The 24,253-nt window shown below is 39.0% G+C and overlaps 1 protein-coding gene across 2 annotated transcripts; it reads right to left on the bottom strand.

The window, feature by feature from the left end:
- Positions 1 to 1,154: 1,154 nt before the first annotated feature.
- On the bottom strand, positions 1,155 to 23,886 carry LOC133315415 (uncharacterized). Of its 2 annotated transcripts, none has more exons than XM_061517046.1 (9): positions 23,809 to 23,886; positions 22,357 to 22,489; positions 22,100 to 22,209; positions 21,758 to 21,798; positions 21,584 to 21,660; positions 20,537 to 20,645; positions 15,444 to 15,457; positions 3,400 to 3,501; positions 1,155 to 1,379 (listed from the first exon to the last, which is right to left on the bottom strand). In XM_061517046.1, exons 2-9 carry the CDS (start codon positions 22,399 to 22,401, stop codon positions 1,263 to 1,265), a joined length of 615 nt encoding a protein of 204 aa, XP_061373030.1. In that variant the 5' UTR covers positions 22,402 to 22,489; positions 23,809 to 23,886; the 3' UTR covers positions 1,155 to 1,262. The 2 variants fall into 2 exon arrangements, with proteins under 2 accessions (XP_061373030.1, XP_061373036.1); XM_061517052.1 differs by having other exon boundaries at positions 1,237 to 1,396.
- Between the last annotated feature and the right edge of the window lie 367 nt (positions 23,887 to 24,253).

The raw sequence follows: 24,253 nt of genomic DNA, 5'->3' as shown, positions 1-24,253 counted from the left end.
CTATTTTGCCTTAAAGATTGGAACCAAGCTCTCATTTCTCATATCCTTTGGGATTTGCACTCTAAGAAGGATTCTCTTTGGGTACGTTGGGTGCACCACTTTTATTTCAAAGGTGGAACTGTTTGGGACTTCCACAGCAATTGTTCCAACTCTATCCTTCTCAAGAGAATTGAAGCAATTCGTGATCTGATCATACACAGAGAGGGGCTGGTTGAAGCAACAATTCAGAAATTGAACTCTTGGGTTCAAAATGACCAACTTATAGCAGGCAATGCATATGACTACATCCACACTGACAAACCAAAGGTTCACTGGTTTTCTGTTGTTTGGAACGCAGCCATTCCCCCTAAATTTTCATTTATTCTCTGGCTTGCAACGAAAAAGAGATTGCTTACTCTAGACAAGGCTGATTTCCTTAACAGAGGTGTCCTCTGTCCTCTTTACAACACTTAGGCAGAGAACCATGATCATTTATTTTTCTCTTGCAGCATCTCAAGACGAATTTGGGCAACTATCAGAAACTAGCTTCCATTCAATAGGCACACCATCTCATTGCAGGAAACCATCAACAGACTAACACATGGGAGAGCTGCCTCTAGCCTTTTGGGAAAGCTGCAATGCTTGGCTTTGGCTACCATTGTTTACAACATTTGGACAACAAGGAATTTGTTGATTTTTGAGAATTCCCCCCTTTTTTGTAAATGATGCAATTAACAAGATCATGTTTTTTGTTTTTAAGCACTCGCACTTGATACATCTGTATTAGCCACTTACTCTAGGTGTATTTGTTTAAGCAACTTGCACTTGATGCATCTATTTTAGCCACATGCACGTGGTGTATCCGATTTGTACACCTATTATTTTGTTGTTCTTGTAGCAGGGTATGCCCGTCTATTTTGTATATCATTTGGGTTAATACAAATTTACATTTTCCCCAAAAAAAAGGTGGCCATTTATGTAAAAAAATATAAAAAATGGCTATTCAGTTTCTATATTAGCCCATGAATGGTATTCAGAAAGAGAAACCTTAAAATTTACTTGCTAGAATTCACGAGTTAAGAGCTTGTTTAAGAGATATTTTTGCTTTTCATAATCGATACTCGAGAAAAAGGGGTGATTACCAGCACTAGGAGTAAACATTGTTTTAGATGAAATTGTAGAGATAGTAATACTTTCTTGTAATAAGAGTTATATTTGGCATTGAGAAATTATCACATTGAAAGAGCAAAGTCTCATAAAATTTGATCAAATGTGATTCAATTCTATTTTTGAATCTGAACTACAACATCAAAGCTGAATGTTTCTCCCGCCTCAAAAGTAGATTCAAGGTCTTCAAAGCTTTGCTCAACTCTCAGGTCCTTGGTAACCATCAAACGCTCCTGCAATGAATTTTTCCCTAAAATATTGGTAATAAGAGAAATAGAAAAGCAACAGTTTGAAGTTTCTATATAACAAAAACAAAAATGAGGGAGGATCTTTTGAATCTAATGTAAGATTAATAAGTCTTACTCTTCATATTAGCCAATAGTTACTGTCCATCTAACAACTTATATCTATTAATTAATTATAATTTTCAAATAAACCATAACTGTTAGATATATGGAAATAAACGACTGAAATACGAAATAAGATTTCTTAATCTTACACTAGAGTTAAAAGATTCGCCCTCCACAAAAATATTTGAAAGAAAACATGACATATAATGTACAAATTTTAAATTTCAAATTCATGGCAGCATAGATTTGGCATATATTGCATTGCATACTGCCAAACCAAACACTAATTTAAAGCTGATGGATAAATACTAAAGCTTGAATGAGTATCCATTTTTATGGTCATGCAATCAGACCTCAGCTATAAATACTAAAGCTGATGGATGTAAGACTTAAGCTTGAATGTATCGACTCTCCTTTCCAAAATGTATGCTAGTTAAGAATGGTACGGGGAACCCAAAACCCTTTACAAAGGATACATTCATCAATGCGTCAAGCAACAAACCACAATAAGTGAGCCAACATCACATCTCAACCCAAAACCTTAAGGCTAAAGTTGTATGAGTTTTTTTTGCAGTTATATGTACTCACTTGGAACATTTCCAATCGGTTTGAAACTTCATCACTAGTCACACTTAATTATTTCCAACATTCTCCCCTCAAGTGTGAAGCCCAACATCATGCCCTTACCTAAAGGCAACTTCTGCAGAAGTCTTTTCTCTTCAAAATATTAGGGTCATACTAGCTTTCTGCGAAGACCTTGAAATATCACAATCTCCAAATACCCAACGCAGCCAAGTCTTTTCTCTCCAAATACCACTGTTGAGAAAGGTACGAAGGAGTCCAAAACCCTTTACAAAAGATACATCCATCAATGGGCCAAACGACAAACCACAATAAGTGGGTCGACACCCCATCTTCTTTTTAAACTTCTTTTCTTTCTAAAAGCTTTAGTTCTTTAAGTCCATGCAAGAGAAACCCCATGAAGATACCAGTACGCTTTGCACTTGCATACACATGAGGATCCTGGGCATCAAAAAGTATTAGTCTAATGATCCATGTCATAGTCCTCTTGAACATGAAAGAGTTTTGCTTTGTTAGGAACTTGACCCTGAAATTTTGTTTGCATTGGTTGAGAGCTATGGCAGTTTATTATCTCAATCGTCAAGCAAGGCATAAGTCTCCATGGTATATTGGGTCCTTAAACTTTTCGAATCTTGTAGATAAATCTCCCATACATAAGTTTAACAAAAACTATTCATCATATGACTTCTACTTGTTGATTAATACACATGATAATCTCAAAATTATCCATATTATTTTGAAATTTTTTAATAAGGAAAAGTGTTTGTCCTTTTAAATGACACAATTTGTGTCATTTCACTCTCACAAAGAAGTGAGACCCACATCTTTATTTTTTTTGTCCACTCTCTCTCCGTCTTTGCTTATCTCTTTCTCTCACTTAAAATGACACAATTTTACTTCCTTTAAAATGATACATACTTTTTCCTTTTTAATAATATTTTCTAATTTTAATTTATTTTCTTTTAAAATTATTCAATATTTTTTTTTTTTGGAAATTGAAAATAAATGAAGGAGATAATTTTTTTAAAAAAAATGGACAAATCAGATATTTTCATGCATATTAATCAACACATGTGATAACCGATTATAGCTTAATTTTTGGACACGAGGGTCTATTTGCATATTTTAGAAAGCCTAAAAAGCTTTCACTGCGACCTAAAAGTTCAAGGAGGCTACTTGAAACTGAGGTAACGTTCAAGGTGTATTTATGCATTTTTCCCTTATTTATAAAGGGACATAGAATGAATTAAAACTTAGCCATGAAATTTCCTGGAAGCAACAAAATTAGGAAATACTATATATTCAGCATATGAAAAAATACCTTCTCCACATATTCAGCTACGGTTGAGTTAATTATTTTCTTGATAACTTCCTTGAAAACTTTGGAAGGTCCAAGCACTTCTAATAAAATGTCTTTTGGTATCTGTTAAACACAACATATAATACAACCATGAAATTGAATGGATCTCCTTTATATACAAGACTTATACAGTTGAATTTGCACATATTGAACTAAACTGTGTATTACACACATAAGTTTCCTGATACTATCATGTAGTATTTGTTCTCTATCTCAATCACCATCCTTAATGCAAGAAAAATCATGTCCTAACATGGATAAGATTCTCATGTTACAAAATATCAAGGATAAATTTCATTTCCCATTTTGATGTCTTCATTGATGACATACATACAGTTGGTGGTCAAGGTTGCTGTTGTAAACAATAACTTCCATATGAATAAAAATAGGGAAAATTAATGGCAAGGACTACTCAGAAAGATAATTTAATCGTAAAGAACATAAAAAGTTTAAATTATTAAGAAGGAACACAGTCCACATTAGACAAAAGGGCCATTATACTTTACGTAGTAGAAAAAAATACCCTCCGGAAATATTTTTGTAAATGGTCATTACTTGTCAATGAATGATTATTGTTTTCACTGAGTGGTTAATAGCCGTAAAAGAACTTATATATCAAATAAATGTGTTGGGCTTCCTCCTTCAATGCTAAGCCCAAGCCCATTGAGGGGTTTCCTAAAAATCCTAAACCTTAGATCTCACCTCCTCTATATATTCATTAGTTGTGGGTGGAGGATAGGTTAGAGATTAAGAGAGAGATTAGAAATTTGAGAGAAAATTGTTTGAGCAAAGCTTTATGCTTTGTATTTGAGAGATCTCTAGAGAGAGTTTGAATGAAACATCTCTAGGGGAGTTTGACTATCACCATTGTTGGAGAGGTTATGTTAACCACCATATTGGTGAATCTTGATTCTTTGTAACCATTATTTTCATAGTGGATTTTTGATCTGGACTAGGTCCCGTGGGTTTTTACTTCTTCATTGGAGAAAGTTTTCCCACGTTAAAATCTGTTTGTGTTCTTCTCTTTCTCTCCCGTTTTTTGTTTTGATTTTCCGCTGCGCTGCCCGACCTGGTGAAGTTCAAGCTGAGGTATTGTCGAGATCCGATATCAGGATCTTGCTGATTGACTTCCGCGCAAAGGCTGTTTAGCTGAGCTTGAGGGAACCGAGTTCCCAACAGTGGTATCTGTTAATTATCAAGAGACAAGAGGTATTCATTGTAATCCTTGTTATATTGAACTACACAACATTGGTGCTATTATATAGCAAACCAATTGAAGAATACAAAGAGACACACTCGATGTGGGACTTCTATACTATGTACACTCAATGTGGGACTTCTATACTATGTACAGCAACACTCCCCCTCAAGCTGGAGCATATAGATCGTATGCACCAAGCTTGTTACATATCTGGTCTATTCTAGGTCCTCTCAAAGACTTAGTAAATACATCAGCTAATTGATCATTTGAGTTGACAAAACGAGTGACTATATCTCCTGAGAGAACTTTTTCCCTAAGGAAATGACAATCTATCTCAATGTGCTTAGTCCTTTCATGAAACACTGGATTTGAAGCAATATGCAAAGCAGCTTGATTATCACAAATGAGAGATGTTGGGCCAGTGTCTCCAAACTTGAGTTCCTTCAGTAGCTGTTTTAACCAAATGAGTTCACAGGTAGCTGTGGCCATGGAGCGATATTCTGCTTCAGCACTTGATCTAGCAACTACACTTTGCTTCTTACTTCTCCAGGAAATCAAGTTATCTCCAACGAATACACAATACCCAGAAGTGGATCTTCTATCAATAGGAGAACCTGCCCAATCAGCATCTGAGTATCCTACAACTCTGGTATGACCTTTGTTTTCATAGAGAAGACCTTTGCCAGGAGCAGTCTTGATGTACTTGAGGATACGGATTACTGCATTCCAGTGATCTTCACAGGGAGAATTCAAGAACTGACTTACTACACTGACTGCAAAGGAAATGTCTGGTCGAGTAACTGTGAGATAGTTCAGTTTCCCAACCAATCTTCTATACCTTTCTGGATCAGAAAATAGCTCCCCCTGATTTGGTAAAAGCTTGACATTTGGATCCATAGGAGTATCAACGGGCTTAGCATTTAACAATGTTGTTTCCTCAAGAATATCCATAGCATATTTTCTCTGTGATAGTACAATGCCATCTTTGGATTGGGCCACTTCTATCCCTAAGAAATATCGGAGTCTTCCAAGGTCCTTTGTTTGAAAATGATGGCACAAATGTTGTTTTATCTGAGTTATGCCATGAGTATCATTACCTGTAATGACGATATCATCAACATATACTACCAAATAAATAGAACCTGAATCAAAGTGTCTGTAAAAGACTGAGTGATCAGCCTCACTTCGAGTCATGTCAAACTGCTGTACAACAGTGCTAAACCTTCCAAACCAAGCCCGGGGAGACTGCTTTAGACCATACAAGGATCTTCGGAGACGACAAACTAGGTTAGACTCCCCCTGAGCAACAAACCCAGGAGGTTGCTCCATATAAACCTCTTCCCGCAGATCACCATGGAGGAAAGCATTCTTTATGTCCAGCTGATACATAGGCCAGTGATGAATAGCTGCCATAGTAATAAAGAGGCGAACAGAAGTCATTTTCGCCACGGGAGAAAATGTGTCACCATAGTCAAGGCCAAATATCTGAGTATAACCTTTAGCCACCAAGCGGGCCTTAAGACGGTCCACCTGACCATCCGGACCAACTTTAACCGTGTATATCCATCGACAACCAACAACAGACTTCCCAGAGGGAAGGGAAACCAGATCCCAGGTACCACTACTCTGAAGTGCACTCATCTCATCAATCATGGCCTGTCGCCAACCAGAATGTGATAACGCCTCACCTGTAGTTTTAGGAACAGATACAGAAGAAAGAGAAGAGAGGCAAGCAAAATGGGATGGTGAAAGACGATGATAACTCAAATTTATTAAATACCTGGGAGGGGGACGAGAATCACGAGTACCTTTCCGGAGTGCAATGGGCACATCAATGTCAGACGGAAGGATCGGAGCTGCCGGAGGAGATGATGACGGAAGTGAGTCCACAGGAGCCTCAGTAACAATAGGGGCAGACTCGGGGGGGGCAGGGTCCTGGGGAACAGGGGGACGTTGCCGACGATGATAGACCTGGAGGGGGGGAACAGGGGCGGGAACAGGGACGGGGACATCTAAAGAAGGAGATGGTGAAGGTATATAGTGAACTGAAACAGGTGGTAAAGGTAGCTGAGTAGCAACAGAATCACTGGGATGGGAGGAGGAGTCAAAGAATGGAATAGACTCAAAGAATGTAACATCCGCCGAGACAAAGTAACGACGAAGACTAGGAGAATAACAACGATAACCCTTTTGTGAGCGAGGGTAACCCAGGAAAATACATTTATGTGACTTAGCAGATAACTTGTCAAGGCCAGGACTGAGATTGTGGACAAAACAAGTAGAACCAAAGATGTGAGGAGTGAGTGGGTACAAAGGTTGATGGGGAAACAACACAGAATGTGGTACCTGATTATGAAGTACGGAGGAAGGCATCCGATTAATGAGATAACAAGCTGTGAGGACAGCATCGCCCCAATACTGGAATGGGATATGACCATGTAACAAAAGTTTCCGAGTAGTCTCAATTAGGTGACGGTTCTTGCGTTCAGCAACCCCATTCTGTTGAGGGGTGTGTGAATATGATGTCTGGTGAAGGATGCCGTGAGATGCAAAGAAGGTTTGAAACTGATGAGACAAATATTCACGAGCATTGTCACTTCGAAAAATGTGAATCGAAACACCAAATTGAGTAAGGATTTCATTAAAGAACTTGTTAAAAATAGAAAACAATTCAGACCAATTTTTCATTAAAAATAACCAAGTACATCGAGAATAATCATCATGAAAGTTACAAAATATCTGTACCCCATAGTGGAAACGGTACGACTAGGACCCCAAATATCTGAATGAACTAAAGCAAAAGGAGACGAAGACCGACGACTGACACGATCGGGAAACGAACTACGAGTGTGCTTCCCTAACTGACACGACTCACAAGACAAACTAGATAAATTTGAGAAACGTGGGACCATCTTCTGGAGCTTAGCAAGATTGGGATGACCCAACTGAGCGTGGATAGTAAGCGGAGAATCCACAACATAGCACACTGGAACAGAAGTTGAAAGCTGATAAAGGCCATTGGACTCAGATCCGACGCCAAGTGTCCTCCTCGAGCTCCGATCCTGCAAAATGACAGACTCTTTAGTGAAAGAAATAGTACAGTCAAGGGATTGAGTCAAGCGACTAATGGAAATAAGGTTGAAAGGAGAATGAGGAACATAAAGCACATTCTCAATGAGAATAGAAGGAAAAAGGAGAACAGTGCCAATCCCTTGGGACTGAACTAGTGACCCATTAGCCATAGTGATACTGGGCAAGGGACCAGACGTACAGAGAGAGGTAAATAAAGACTTATTACCAGAAATATGGTCAGATGCACCAGAATCAAGAATCCATGGACCAAGAGAGGGCGAGTGCGAAACACCAGCAAAGGAATTACCCGTGTGTGCACTAGAGGCAGTGGTACCAGGAGGTGGCTGTGATCCAGCAATCAAGGCAGAGTCCGAGGCAGGAATAGTAGTCTGAGCAAAATGAGCGGAGCGAGGAGGGCGACCATGAAGATCCCAACAACGATCAATAGTATGGCTCGACTTTTTGCAATGAGTGCAGAGAAAGCGTTTCGTAGAGGGTTTGCGTCCACGTGCAAAACCCTTGGAGACAAGGGCAGATGGGTCAATTGAAGAGGGAGCAGATACTGCAGGCTCCATAGAAGTCTTAGGTGGAATGCGAAGCAACGTAGACCAAACAGAGTCAAGCGATGGAACAGTAGTAGAGCCCAAGATCTGATCCCGGTTGACAGAATACGCCGGGGGCAAACCATAAAGAGCCATGAGCATGAAGAACGTGTTGCGTTGCTCAAGTTCTTTAGCAGGATCTGCAGCAGGCGGCAACAGTTCATTGAAATCATGAAGGAGGCCCTGAACTTTTCCCAAGTAAGCAGACATAGAGACATCAAGTTGTTGAGCAGCAATAGTAGTGATCAAATTTTGACAAACCTCATAGAGTCGCTGAGTGTCATTGGTATAAAGTGACTTGGCCTGACGCCAAACAGACTCACAAGTGACGTGAGCACGAAAAATCTGCTTCAAGGACGAGTGGATGGTAGACTTGATGATGCTACATAACTGAGCATCAACCTTTTTCCAATGAGGGCGTACATCTACCGAGATGGACTCAGCCTTAGTAATGAGATGGTCAGTGTAGTCCTGTCCATCAAGCCAAAGTCGGAGATCAGAAGCCCAAGAATCATAATTGGAGCCATCCAACTTGTCGACGTGCAGCAGAACATTAACATAATTAGAAAAAACAGGTGGGTCAGCCTTTTGAGAACCCTTGGATGCATTGTGGGGTGACAAATCAGCCATGGGTTACCTGAAACAAAAATGAACAGCAACAAAAAGCAAAGAAACGTCTGTGAATAGTGACCAGCAAGGGAAAAGACACCGTAGGAAGCCGAAACGAAGTCGAAACAACAAAGTGAGGACAGATCCAAGTGAGCAAGGAGAAGACGAAGGGAACCGTGGTGGTACGACGGCCAACCGGAGTGGGACGCGCCGCTGCAACAAAACGAGTTGCAGCCGTTGTTTGACGCGCTTGAGAGCGCGTGTAGGAGGATCTGAGGATGGGTCCTGGACAGAAAGGAGCGCCTTCTCGTGGCGATCAGATCGATATGGGTTTCACCGGAAAAATCGCCGGAAAACTCGCCGGAGACGGCGGTGGACGGCGGTGCCTAATGGCGGCAGTGATCAGACAGGTCCGTGGACGATATATGGAAGCCGGAAACTGACAGCTATGACTGTTTCCGGAAAAAAATATATATATTTTACTCAGCAGAAAGTGGTCCACCGGAAAAAAAAAACGCGGATTAGGATTCCTCTTGTTAGGCTCTAGATACCATGTTAATTATCAAGAGACAAGAGGTATTCATTGTAATCCTTGTTATATTGAACTACACAACATTGGTGCTATTATATAGCAAACCAATTGAAGAATACAAAGAGACACACTCGATGTGGGACTTCTATACTATGTACAGCAACAGTATCAAAGCCCGAGTTCGACGGGTTCTGAGGGAGACGAGATGGAGACCAGTGGCATAACCCATGACGGAGATATGTTCAAGCTGACCGAAGACAATTTCACCTATTGGAGACCGATGATGGAAGATCATCTCTATTGCAAAGATTTACACGAGCCCATTATCCGTGATGAGAGACTGGAAGGCAAAACTGATAAGGAGTGGGAGATTCAGAGTCGTAAGGCGGTAGCTACGATCAGAAAATATATTGACAAAAGCCTCTTTGAGCACGTGTCCGAATTTACGAACGCGTACGAGTTGTGGACGAAGTTGGAGTCCATGATTCAGAAGAAGACTCCCAGGAACAAAGCACACCTGGTTCGCCGACTTGTGAAGTTTGAATACAAGGACGGCATGAGCATGATTGAACACCTCAACACCTACAAAGGTATTGTGAATCAGCTGTGAAAGGCTGAGATGAAAAATGATGACGAGATGCAGGCCTTGCTGCTGTTGAGCTCGCTGCCAGAAAGCTGGGATACTCTGGTGGTGACCTTGAATAATTCGCCTCCATATGGAAAATTGAAGATGGATGTCGTGACAGACAGCCTCCTGGGCGAAGAAGCCAGAAGAAGAGAACGAAGTATTTCGAGCACGTCTGAGGCCAACATTGCTGAGAACAGAGGTAAATCCGACTCCCGGGGTAGAAGCAAGAGCCGGGGTTGAGATCTTGATAGAAGAGGAAAGTCCAGAGGTCGGTCAAAGCCGAGATATGAGTTGAAGTGTCTTTACTGTGGAAAGACAAGTCATAAGAAGCCAGACTGCTGAACCCTGCAGAATGATGAGAAGAACGGCTCTGTGAAGCCGGATCAGATTATTCCCAAAAAGAGGGAAGACAAGAGCACCACTGCGGTGGCTGCCAACCCGGATGCCGAGATATTCCTCCTTGGTGAGGATAATTATTTAAATGTTGCATATGATGACTGCACCTGGATTGTTGACTTCGGTGCCTCCTTCGACGTTACTCCACACAAAGGTTTTTTCTCCTCTTACCGAGGTGGTGATTTTGGAGTCGTGAAGATGGGAAATCAAGTGACCAGCAAGATTGTTGGTGCCGGTGATGTAACCCTGACCACAGATGTCGGATGCCGACTTGTGTTGAAGGATGTGAGGCATGTACCTGATATGCGTTTGAACCTAATCTCGGTAGGCAAGCTTGACGATGCCGGGTTAGTGCACTACTTCGGTAGTGTTAGATGGAAGCTGGCCAAGGAAAACTTGGTCGTGGCCCGAGGTAAGAAGGAAGGCTCCTTGTACGTGATGCAAGGAAAGATCAATGGCGGAGAAGCCAATTCTGTCCGAGATGAACCTAGCTTGGAGCTATGGCACAAGCGCCTCGGCCACATGAGCGAGAAAGGGCTCCAGATCCTGAACAAGAAAGGATTACTGACCGGGTTGAAAGGCCAAGCGTTGGAGAGTTGCACGCACTGCCTATCAGGAAAGCAGCGCCGAGTTTCTTTTGTGAGACCGGATCAACCCAGACAACGCAGGTATATTCTTGACCTCGTCCATACTGATGTCTACTCCATGTCGGAGAAATCCCTTGGAATAGCTCAGTACTTTGTTTCATTTATTGATGACCATTCCTGCAAAGTGTGAGTATATTTGTTGAAGTCTAAAGACCAGGTACTCCAATCATTTAAAAAATTTCATGCAATGGTTGAAAGGGAGACTAGCAAGAAATTGAAGGTTGTCCGATCTGATAATGATGGTGAGTATTGCGACCCATTTAATGCATACTGCAGAGCGGCCGGGATCCGACTTGAGAAGACGCCCCCCAAGACTCCACAGTTGAATGGACTGGCTGAGAGGATGAACCGAACTATTGAAGAGAAGGTCCGAAGCATGTTATCCAATGCCGGATTGCCGAAATCATTCTGGGGAGAAGCCGTCAGAACTGCTGTTGATTTAATCAACCTCTCACCATCACGGCTACTCGAAGGAGAAATTCCAGAAGAAGTCTGGACAGGTCGGAAAACGGCCTATAATCAACTAAAGGTGTTTGGATGTCGAGCTTTCGTGCATATCCCTAAAGATGAAAGGGAAAAACTTGATGCGAAAACAAAAGAATGCATCTATCTTGGTTCGTCGAGATGTGAGTTCGGGTTTTGACTTTGGGATCCAATCAATAAGAAGATAGTGAGAAGCCGAGATGTGATCTTTCATGAAGATGAGACCATTCATGACATCTCGAAGCCCAAAGTCCAGGTTACTGTCAGACGTGAAGAACCCATCCCTCCTGTCCGAGCTGAAGCAAGGGGAGAAAATCAAGAGAAGGAAGAAATTGATGACCAGCAACAAGCTGAAGATGACCAAGACACTGAGGTTTGAGTTGATGTTGAGATCCGGGATGAGAATGATGAACCAGGTTCTCGAGCTGAAGAACAGCCGAGATATCCATCTCGAGAAAGAAGACCCTCTAAAAGATACCCATCTGATGAATACACCGTCGTTGCTGAAGACGGTGAGCCTCAGAGTTATGATGAGGCTGTAATAGAGAAAGAAGAATGGGAAAAGGCAATGCAAGACGAGATAAAGTCTCTGCAAGAGAATTAGACTTATGAGTTGACCGAGTTGCCTGAAGGAAGACGAGCTCTGAAAAATAAATGGGTCTACAAGATTAAGAATAAAGAGAACGGGCAGAAGCCAAGAAACAAAGCCCAGATTGTAGTGAAAGGCTGCAATCAGAATAAGGGTGTAGATTTTGAGCAGATTTTTTCTCCTGTAGTGAAAATGACCTCGGTCCGAACCGTGTTAGCCATAGCGGCTTCTTTGGACCTCGAGGTAGAACAAATGGACGTGAAGACGACATTTCTTCACGGTTTAGAAGAAGAAATTTATATGGAGCAACCATAAGTGGTCCAAGCTCCAGACCAAGAAGACTTGGTATGTCGATTGAAAAAGAGTCTCTATGGCTTGAAGCAAGCACCTCAGCAGTGGTACAAGAAGTTTGAATCATTCATGACTGATCACAAGTTTGAGAAGACAGAAGCCGACCACTGCGTATTTGTGAAGAGGTATAAGGTCGGAGATTTTTTGATTTTGTTGTTATATGTTGACGACATGCTTATTGTAGAGAAGGACAAATCGAGGATATCCGCCCTGAAGAAGGCGTTGAGCTCGTCCTTCGCAATGAAGGACCTCGGCCCTGCAAAGCAGATACTCGGAATAATGATTATCCGAGATAGACAGAAGAAGCTACTGTGGCTGAGTCAAGAGAAGTATATTGAGAAGATTATGAAGAGATTCAGCATGGACAAAGCCAAAACATTGAGCACCCCCTTAGCCGGACACATAAAGCTGAATCAGAAGCTATGTCTGAGATCTGATGAAGACAAAGATGAGATGATGAAGGTCCCGTACCAATCCGCCGTCGGAAGCTTGATGTATGCAATGGTTTGCACTAGACCCGACTTGGCGTATGCTGTTGGAATGGTAAGCCGGTATCTGTCAAACCCCGGCAGAGAGCACTGGGAAGCAGTGTAGTGGATTTTCAAGTACCTCCGAGGTACGACCAATTTATGCCTCCGATTTGGAGAAGGCAAAGCCGAGTTGCAAGGCTACTCGGATTCTGATTAAGGGGGAGATTCGGACTTGAGGAAATCGACGACGAGATACATGATGAGATTTGTTGGAGGAGTTGTCTCTTAGCAATCAAGACTTCATAAATGTGTTGCACTATCGACAACCGAGGCTAAGTACATTGCCGCTACTGAGGCAAGTAAAGAGATGTTGTGGATGAAGAAGTTCCTCATGGAACTCAGCCATGATCAAGACAAGTACGAGTTGGGTTGTGACAATCAAAGCGCAATCCATCTTGCGAAGAATTCGACCTATCACTCCCATACTAAGCATATTGATGTGAGGTATCACTGGATCCGAGATGTGGTGGAAGGTGGAGAGCTCGAACTCGTCAAAGTGCACACTGACCAAAATTGGTCCGACATGATGACAAAGCCGGTTCCAACAAGAAAATTTGAAGACTGCTGTGAAGGAGCCGAGTTGATGCTGAAGCCGACGCATTGAAGTCGGAGGGGGAGATTTGTTGGGCTTCCTCCTTCAATGCTAAGCCCAAGCCCATTGAGGGATTTCCTAAAAACCCTAAACCCTAGATCTCACCTCCTCCATATATTCATTAATTGTGGGTGGAGGCTAGGTTAGAGATTAAAAGAGAGATAAGAAATTTGAGAGAAAATTGTTTGGGCAAAGTTTTATGCTTTGTATTTGAGAGATCTCTAGAGAGAGTTTGAATGAAACATCTCTAGGGGAGTTTGACTATCACCATTGTTGGAGAGGTTATGTTAACCACCACATTGGTGAATCTTGATTCTTTGTAACCATTATTTTCATAGTGGATTTTTGATCTGGACTAGGTCCCGTGGGTTTTTACTTCTTCATTAGAGAAGGTTTTCCCACGTTAAAATCTGTTTGTGTTCTTCTCTCTCTCCCGTTTTTCGTTTTGATTTTCCGCTGCGCTGCCCGACCTGGTGAAGTTCAGGCCGAGGTATTGTCGAGATCCGAGATCAGGATCTTGCTGATTGACTTCCGCGCAAAGGCTGCTTAGCCGAGCTTGAGGGAACCGAGTTCCCAACAAAATGAAGTTAAAAAGAAATTTATGAATGACTATTGCCTTATGTTGACTGGTTATTTTTTTCTAAGGAGTGGCTAATAATTGTAAATGATGTTCTACATCAGATAATGGTTATTGCTTTTTATTAAGTGACTATTTGTTCCTACTGAGTGGCTAATAGTTGTATATGAAGTTCTATATTCCATTGGCTTTTGAAATCAAAAAATCATATATGAAATATATCCTCCGAAGTTTGTGTAAAAAAATATTAGGTGCTAGGTGGTATAGCTTTATGAAGTCAGCAAGCTCAGAAAATACGTTTCATAATCCTGTTGTAAACTACTATCGTTTGCAACAAATGATTTACATCATCTGCTAAAGCTATAAAGGGTACATTGTAAATTCAAATGGGAATAGAAAATGGAAAGCACCACTTTTCGGAGAATGGATAAAAGTATCAAATTAAGCATCCAATAAAAGCATCACATTAAGATTAAAAGTACCGAAGAAACATGGGAAAAAAAAGCATCAAATTAGCAAGCTCTTATACCCAATTCTCATGAAAAATAAGCAGAATCAAGGAGATTGGGTATCACAACCAATTTTACAGCCTCCCAATAATTAATAAAATTTTCAAAAGAGAATTTTTATTTTTTTTTCCTAGAGATACTTTGGTCACTATTACTAAATGGCAGGAATCTTAAGAGTTTCATGCAACACAAGAAAACTATGCAAATAAGGAAAAGCAGGAACTCCCAAAAATGAACACAATAATCATGTCCGACTTTAAGGATAAACTTGTTAGTTAGTTTGCATAGTAGTATCCATCCCACTCCTTTAATGACTGAAGGGTAAGCTCCATAATTTACTTACCCAAAGAATGATGGTTTTTAAGGACCAGATTACCTAAAGAAAATCATCCTTTTTTATCCATAACAAGCCACAAAAGGTCCCTATAATTTTCTCAATTCTATCTATAACCCTGAAAAATAAATATTCAGCGCCTTCAACGTAACAGAACCTAATAAATGAGTCTCAAAATTGTTTTGTTTGACCTATCACATCCAGGCTTTGAGTGGCATTATATATACCTATAAATGGGAAGAAGAGACAGGAAAACCACTGGGTTTCTATCGGCATTCCAATGACAATAAGAGCTAACAGAAACTGAAATCAGTAAATTGATGGCTTCACAATCATTAAAGAAAAAAACTTACATCTGGCGTCTTTCCTAGCAGTCCTCAAATTGATAGAGCAGCAATTGGTCATCCATACAAAAACAGGAAAAATGTAAAAATTTATTGATGAAAGAAAAATGAAGTTACAAAGAAAAAGATGGGGAAGCTTAAAGAAAATCTTTTGGACTCAATTGACATAAATGGAAATCTCCATCTATCATGCTTATCATTATAGATTTTTATTTATCAGTCATTATAATTATTATTGTTGGTCTAGTTATGTTGCTGTTTTTGTTTTGTTATTAGTATCATTTTTAATTGTGAACAAAAAAGACTCCTGCATGTAATATCTAGAAGTTTTATGGTTTGATAGTGAGCTGTAGGAAGAGAGAAGATATTGTAAATAATAGAATTATTTTATTATTATTTTGTAATAGAATACTCTATCAGTGTATTTGGGCTTAGCCCATTGGGTTTTTTAATCTCTTTAAATAGAGAACTCTTGTACAAATATGTTACAATCCAATAATATACAAATCTTCTTTTCTAGTTGGTATCAGAGCTCTCGATTCTGAGGGCTCTGCTTCCGCAAATCACCGCTTTTAAAAAAAAATCAAACCCTATTTGCCTCTCGCTGCCACAAAGCCGCCGTCGGAAAAAATTTCTGGGGACCTTTTGGACCGTGAGGGCCCCTGTTTCACTCCATTTTCTCAGATCTATCATTCTACGGAGGTTTCCTTTTCATCAGACGGCCGAAACAGCTCAAAAAACAAAAAACAAAAAAAAAAAACTGTTCACAGCACTGTTCAGCGCTACTGTTCACGACACTGTTCAGCGCTATTGTTCACGCGCACTATTCACCGGTACTATTCACGCGCACTGTTCACCGGTACTGTTCAAAAAAAAATATTTTTTATTTTTCTGATCAACTATGTTTGTTAAGATCGCACACCCTACATCTCTTCTTACATCTTGCACTGATTTCAAAAATTCATGGATATGGATTCTGGTGCAACTGATCATATGACCTGTCTAGCTGATTCTTTTCTTTCATATCACCCTACTAGTGGTATCCGTACTATAGCTATAGCTGATGGATCCCACAAATCAGTTATGGGTTCTGGTAACATTCAAATTCAACCTTCCTTATTTTTAAAGAATGCTCTTTATGTTCCTCAGCTCTCTACAAATCTTATCTCCACTTATAAGCTTACAACTGACATGAATTGTGCTGTCACTTTTTTCCTACCCATTGTGTTATTCAGGATATCACCACGGGGAAGACGGTTGGAGTTGCTAAGGAGCAAGGTGGGTTGTACTATCTCATTCCAGAGCATGCTACAAGGGATACCGGGAATCAATTATTGATGAGTCATCACTCGTCTACTTCATTCTCACAGATTTGGCTTCATCACAAACGCCTGGGGCACCCGTCATTTGGCTTATTAAAGTCAATGTTTTCTTCTTTGTTTAAGGATCAGGCAATTGACTCCTTCCATTGTGATGTTTGTGAGCTTGCAAAACACCACCGCGTGCCCTTTCCTTCAAGTTCAATAAAGAGCATTGAGCCTTTTACTCTTATCCATTCAGATGTTTGGGGCCCTTCTAAAGTACATTATATTTCAGGTGCTAGGTGGTTTGTTTTTTTATTGATGATTGCACTCGGGTGACATGGATATTCTTGATGAAAGATAAGTCAGAAGTACCAGAATTGTTTATTCGATTTTATCAAATGATTGAGACACAGTTTGGTAAAAGTATTAAGAGATTAAGATCTGACAATGGTACGGAGTATGTCAACCAGCATCTGTCACAATTCGTTTCAGATATGGGTATGATTCATGAGCTCACATGCGTGGATACCCCTCAACAGAATGGGATTGCTGAAAGAAAAAATCGACATTTGCTTGAAGTCACCAGAGCATTATTATTTCAGACATCTGTACCCAACTCTTACTGGGGAAAAGCCTTATTAACTGCAGCCTATTTGATCAACCGCTTGCCTTCCAGAGTCCTTGGCCATGTAAGTCCTGTTCATCTCATGACCTCTTTTTTTCCTTCTGTTCCAATTATGCAAAGTCTCCAGTCTCGTATCTTTGGATGTGTTGCCTTCGTCCATATCCATAAACAACATCGGAGTAAATTAGAGCCTAGAGCCCTTAAGTGTGTCTTCCTTGGTTATGCTCCCAACAAGAAAGGATACAAATGTTACCACCCTCCAAGTCGTAAATTCTTTGTCTCTATGGATGTTAGCTTCCATGAATCTGAGTCTTACTTTCTACACCTCAGCTTCAGGGGGAGAATAGTGTAGAAGCTTCATCCATCTTCTTCGAGTCTGAGTCTCCCTTTCTGTTACCTATATCTTCTACTCCAGTAGTTACACTACATGACAATGAGAAGGAAGACTTAATTGCTGAGGTTGAAAATTCATCTGATTCCTCATGTGACATGCCTCCTATTGATAGACAGAAAGTATGCAAAGCTGGGACACCCAAACTATTGTACCAAAGGAAGAAACAACCCACACTGCCCCAACAGCAGCTGCAATCGCCTGAACCGCTAGTAAGTACTGAACACACTACTTCTTTTATTCCTGAGCCTGATATTAATTCTAATGACTTACCCATTGCTGTAAGAAAAGGGAAAAGGTCTTGTACCCAATATCTTATTTCTCATTTTGTCTCCTCTAAGAATCTTTCTATGCAGCATAGGAGTTTTATTACAGCACTTGACTCCATTTCAATCCCGAAATCAGTACATGAAGCATTAAAGGATGATAATTGGGTTCAAGCCATGCATGAGGAGATGAATGCATTGGAGAAGAATAATACATGGAAAGTTGTTGACAGGCCAAATGGAAAAAGGACAGTAGGGTGCAGATGGGTGTATACTCCGAAGTATAATTCTGATGGGACTCTTGAAAGGTATAAAGCTCGATTGGTAGCCAAGGGATGCACACAGGCATTGATTACGAAGAAACATTTGCTCCAGTGGCCAAAATGAACACTGTAAGAGTTCTATTGTCCCTCGCTGCTCATTTTAGCTGGGATTTGAACCAATTTGATGTGAAAAATGCCTTTCTCAATGGTGAATTAGAAGAGGAGGTTTACATGGAGATTCCACCAGGATTTAACTCTACAAATGGAGATAATAAAGTTTGCAGGTTAAAGAAGGCGTTGTATGGTTTGAAGCAATCCCCGCGTACTTGGTTTGGAAGATTTACCAAAGTCATGCTTTCATTGGGATACAAGCAAAGCCAAGGGGATCATACACTTTTCTTTAAACATTCTCTGGAAGGTAAGACCACTATCCTTCTAGTTTATGTTGATGACATTATTATAACAGGGGATGATATAGATGAGAAATGTGCTCTGAAAAAAAGACTGACTGCTGAATTTGAAGTTAAAGATCTTGAAAAATTGAGATATTTTCTTGGGATAGAAGTTGCTCATTCGAAGTAAGGGATATTTATTTGTCAAAGGAAGTATGTTCTTGACCTCCTTAAAGAAGCAGGAAAACTTGGGTGTAAACCTTCCAGTACTCCGATTGAGCAGAATCACAGACTAGGAAGTGAAAATAAGAGCTCTCCAGTTGACAAAGGACAATATCAACGAATAGTGGGCAGATTGATATATCTAGCTCATACTAGACCTGATCTAGCTTATGCAGTTAGTGTTGTTAGCCAATTTATGCATGATCCGAGGGAGAAACACTTGCAAGTTGTGGACAAGATTCTCCAATATTTGACAGGCACACCAGGTAGAGGACTATTGTTCCAGAGAGGAGGAAAATTATCCTTAGAAGTTTATACAGACGCCGATTATGCTGGATCCGTGACTGACCGACGGTCTACTTCGGGATATTGTATGTTCTCTGTGGAAATCTTATAACATGGAGAAGTAAAAAGCAAAATGTGGTTGCTAGATCAAGTGCAGAAGCAGAATTTCGAGCTATGGCTCAAGGTATCTGTGAGTTATTATGGTTGAAAATCATTTTAGATGATCTCAAGGTGAGATATGAAGGATCTATGAAGTTACTTTGTGATAACAAGTCAGCTATTTGTATAGCCCACAATCCAGTTCAACACGATCGAACCAAACATATTGAGATTGATCGCCACTTCATTAAAGAGAAATTAGACAGTGGACTGGTCACTACTCCATAGATTCCTTCTGGTCGTCAATTGGCTGATGTCTTAACCAAGGATCTTCCTAATGATAGATTTCAGGAACTTACTACCAAGCTGGGAATGATAAATATCTATTCCTCAGCTTGAGGGGGAGTATTGTAAATAATAGAATTATTTTATTATTATTTTGTAATAGAATACTCTATCAGTGTATTTGGGCTTAGCCCATTAGGTTTTTTAATCTCTTTAAATAGAGAACTCTTGTACAAATATATTACAATCCAATAATATACAAATCTTCTTTTCTAGTGAAGACTTAAGTTTAAGAAATAAAGAGCTGCCTAGCATCTCTACTCATAATATCATGATCAGTCAATCTTTCCATCAGCCTATCTATTTTTTTGTTATTATCTTAGGAATAGATTAAGATTCATTACATTTCAAATTCATTGTTATTCCAAGAACCTTTCTCACGATATTTACTGAGAAGCTACAAGAAATTTCATGCTTTCAGAACATAGTTACAATGCTTGACAAAAAATAATAAAAAATCATGTTATACAGAATTTGTAAACTACAAATTCAAAAAAGATTTTGGGCCACCTGCAAAATAAATAGAAATAAAAAATGACTGGTTATAATTATCATATACAAGATATACATAAAAAAGTTCTTTCTTATCTTCTTTTTCTTCTCTTTTCTCTTTGGATAAGGGATATAATCCTCCTAACCAAACACAATTATGCATCTAAATAACATCATTCAATGGTGTTGAAACAAATTGAACATGAGTCACCACCAAAATTCATGACAAATGTGAACAAATCAAGGGGATCAAACAATGCCAACATCGTATGAAAATTATTATGATTATGCATGCCAGGTGCTTGTGACTTGAAGTAACTGCAGCAAATACATTGTTTTTGTATAGTATACCCAATACACAAATAAAACTACAGACTACAGAGTGCTCTTCAATTCCAAATTCAAGTAAATACTTTACCTCCTTTTATTCTTCGAAATCCTGGGATCGGTTGTGCTGCTGCAACCATTTTTTTAAGGACATCATCAAAGATCCTTTGAGTTTTGTTTCCAGATACTTCTACCCTCATCTGGACAAAAGAGTTAAAAGTGTTCAAAATTTTAAATTCATGAGCATATGGCAATCATGAATACATAATTTAAAAGTTAAATGTGATGATGGACATTAAACAGGCCATTGCTCATTATTAGAACATAAGTGCTGCTAAAATATTTAAAAAGAATTTAACAGAAAAACTACATATGCTCCTCTCCACTCCATCTTTTTGTTAAAAGACTTTATGTTTTTGAGAAAAATCATGATATTGTATATGCTTATCGTTGAATAATGTAGATATCAAGCATATATAACTAAATAATTAGTTACACTGCAGCTGTACTTCATGAGCAAATAGAGCTGTTCAAACAGTATTACATAAGTTCAACTTATATGTTTTAAATCTAGAAGCTTTACATCTTATTTACATGCTTCCTCCCCGCATTTTTGTTTGTACATGTTCTGTTTTAACTCTTACAACATGACGATTAAAACCCTGCCAAGTTAACCAAATGCATTTTTGGGCTATTCTCGCGTTAACTCTTCAAAAAAGGCACCATTCTTATTCACCAGACACCAATCCACAATTGCCTATCTCACTTCGGAAAATGATTTTTTGAGACTACCCCATTTTGTACTCCAACTACTGATGTTGCTGATGACCTCCTTCTCCTCTGAATTGGATTTATCACCACTGTCTTCAGCTGGCCCCTACAAGCATCCCTAACACGCCCTTCTGCTGCAGTGCCTTTACCTACCATGAATCAAGTCTCTCCCTAAAGTCCACTCATTGCTCTCAGAAAAGGACTCATTCCAACCATAGCCCCACCCCATTTATAAATTCTGAGCTATCCTTGTTTTTCTCTCTCCTCCAAATTATGCCGTTTCCCCCTCTTTGTCTATCTTCTATGGATTTTTTTCCTCTTGTGCTCTTATTATTCACACTTATTTCAATTAAATATTGTATGATACCTTCAATTCTTTAACATCATTGATGTCAGCAACAGAGACAGAGAACTCCTCAAACTGAGTAGAAGAAATTTGGGCATCTACAACAAGGAAATCAAAGTCCAGGAGAAATTATTAATATATAAATTATGATTTAGGATTGAAGAATGCATACTGCCAGAAAAGAAAAACTGGCACCTGATAATACAGAAGCAGTAGGAAGACATTTAATATGTTCCCTGTAAAAAAGAAATGGCATTTCAAAATGAATCTAAATCATTCAAACAGATTCAAAAAAAAAAATGACATGCATAGTGCTGTGAGGCAATCAAGGAATGACTGGGCCAAAACTGTCAAGATAGTGATGTTTGAGTCAGATAACAAGAACATTGATACTATAATGAGAAGGAGAAATATTGCAATGCCCCAAGCTTTGTCATGTCATTATGTGCGAAATTTAAATGGTTTTGTTATATTATACAGGATTTGCTCAAACTCATCACCATGCCATTTGAGATAAAATTCAGAAAGCAGCAGTGCCTTTTTAAAATATTTCTTTCACCATGTCTAAGCTTCAATGAAAGACTGGAACGTCTACAGTTCTGGCTAAGCACAATAGGCTCATCGACTCTCTGCTTGTATCCGGTCATCTGCAAACAAATATTTATGTTACTAAAGAACAAGCAACAAACTGCCATCACTGGCCTCTTTCAATATAGAAAGAACAAGGTGATGCAAAAACATGAAGTTTAAAAAGAAAAAAAAGAAAAAAGGAAGAAAATGAGAAAATGATTAACCTGTGGAGTTAGATTTAAGATGAAGGTTTGAGATGCCACATGCATTCTTTCTTTCAATTTTCACCACAATATTTCTCGGATTAAAATCCAGCCTTTTTCTTTGGCCAAGAGAACAGCCTCTTTCTGTTTCTACCTGTGACATCCACCCCACAAAAAAGAAAGAGGGTGTTCCAGAAGAATATTAAATATACACCTAGTTCTAGGAAACTATATAAGTTCTTTTCTTTGGGATAAAAATTGCACCCTGTAAGCTGTAAGATAACATGTCATGTAGTCATTCATACTGCTTAAACAAATCATCCATACAAATCATCCATCAGACACATGCTGAACTATTTGACATAACTCCATATTCATATAATGACCCCTTTCAAAACACCATGGCAATTTGTAAACCAGCTATATTCAATAGGGAAACATAATCCACTAAGTCTAGTCTAATAGCCTAGCTATATTCAACAGTCATCAACTAAACTACCTCAATCTAGATGAGAGAATCATCCCCATTGACCATTGCAATGAATAAATCCATGACACAAAAATAGAAAACACCAGAAATATTCAAAGTGTCAAATAGAATATAACTGAACATAAGCAAAGCAATTTCAAATTTTTAAGTTGGGCATAGTACTTGCTGATAGCAAATGTCTTTTATAAGATCAGAATTTATAACTTGTAAGTCTAAACTGCAGCATAAAGCAGTAGCTATTAGGGGTGTACATGGTTCGGTTCGGTTCGGTTTTCTATACCGAACCAGAAAAGTGGTTTAGTTCGGCAAACCAAACCGGATTTAAAGTGATTCGATTATTGAACAGTTTCGGAGAAAATGGTTCGGTTTTTAAACTGATTTAGAAAAAATATGATGCAATTTAGTTTGGTTTGCTATTCGGTTCATTTGATTTTTCATACTCCTAAGAGTGAATATGGTTCAGTTCGATTCGATTCGGTTTGTAGCCCGAACCAAACCTAATTGGTAAAGTAATTTGGTTCTTCAACTGAACCGGTTAGAAAAAATGCTAGGTTCTTGAACCAGTTCAAAAAAGGAAAAAAATGATTCCTTTGGTGCTGTTTGAATCAGTTTTAGTTCAGTTCGATTCATTTGGTTTTTTTCACACCCCTAATGATTCAAAATATATAATCCAGCATAGTTCAAATACACATATTCGAGTTAAGTACTCTCAGAGTATGTAAAATAATACATAAATAAAAATAGAGAAACACAAGCTGAACCCATCATTATGTTTAGCCTAGAACAGAAAAATTGAGCATATACGTCTTTTTTTGGTTCTAACCCACCAAAGTGAGATAATTTTTCTTTTCTTTTTTTCAAATTCGAAGAAAATTATAACGCTAAACGGATTTCATTGAATGTCAGAGAGTTGTTAGAGTGTGTGCTTTTGTTGCGTTGGTTGTTGAAGGAAAAGGAATATGGATAAGGAAGTAAGTTATCACCTGTGGATGGCTCTAATGAGTGCTGACTACACCCGGTGCAACTCTGATGCTAGCGGTGGCTTGGGGGTGCTTGTTATCTCTGCTTGGAAAGTTCTTATTTAAGGCACTTTTTGATGACTTAATTATAATATGAAAGAAAACATGTATTATTTTGGTGGGAAAATGGATTTAGTGTTTCTTATATCTCTCTGAGTAAAAAAAATATTTTAAAAATTTTATTACTATACTGCAACATTAATTTCTTTAATTTTTAAGATCCAAAATAATATTGTTTTAAGATGGCAGAAGATAATTTCATAACAGGTGAAAAAAAAAAAAAAAATTCCCTCAATTTATTATGGACTCTATTCTAGTGAATACGATAGAGTATTTTTTATTATGGGTAACATTCCATATAAAAAACTATTTTCAAAAGTTCTATCAATTGATTAAAGATAGCTCAGTT

Source organism: Gastrolobium bilobum, unplaced genomic scaffold (genome assembly GCF_033153095.1).
Source record: "Gastrolobium bilobum isolate Gb01-03AN ecotype WA unplaced genomic scaffold, APGP_CSIRO_Gbil_v1 utg49266, whole genome shotgun sequence".
NCBI classification, from domain to species: domain Eukaryota; kingdom Viridiplantae; phylum Streptophyta; class Magnoliopsida; order Fabales; family Fabaceae; genus Gastrolobium; species Gastrolobium bilobum.
The sequence above is the reverse complement of the archived record's forward strand: the minus strand, read 5'-3'. Positions and strand labels throughout refer to the sequence as shown.

Coding starts and splice junctions, on each gene's coding strand:
- LOC133315415 (XM_061517046.1), bottom strand. CDS start 22,401: ATGCATGTGGCATCTCAAACCTTCATCTTAAATCTAACTCCACAG. Junction 21,799..22,099: donor GAAAGAAATATTTTAAAAAG/GCACTGCTGCTT, acceptor TCTTTTTTACAG/GGAACATATTAAATGTCTTC. Junction 21,661..21,757: donor TACTGCTTCTGTATTATCAG/GTGCCAGTTTTT, acceptor TCCTTGTTGTAG/ATGCCCAAATTTCTTCTACT.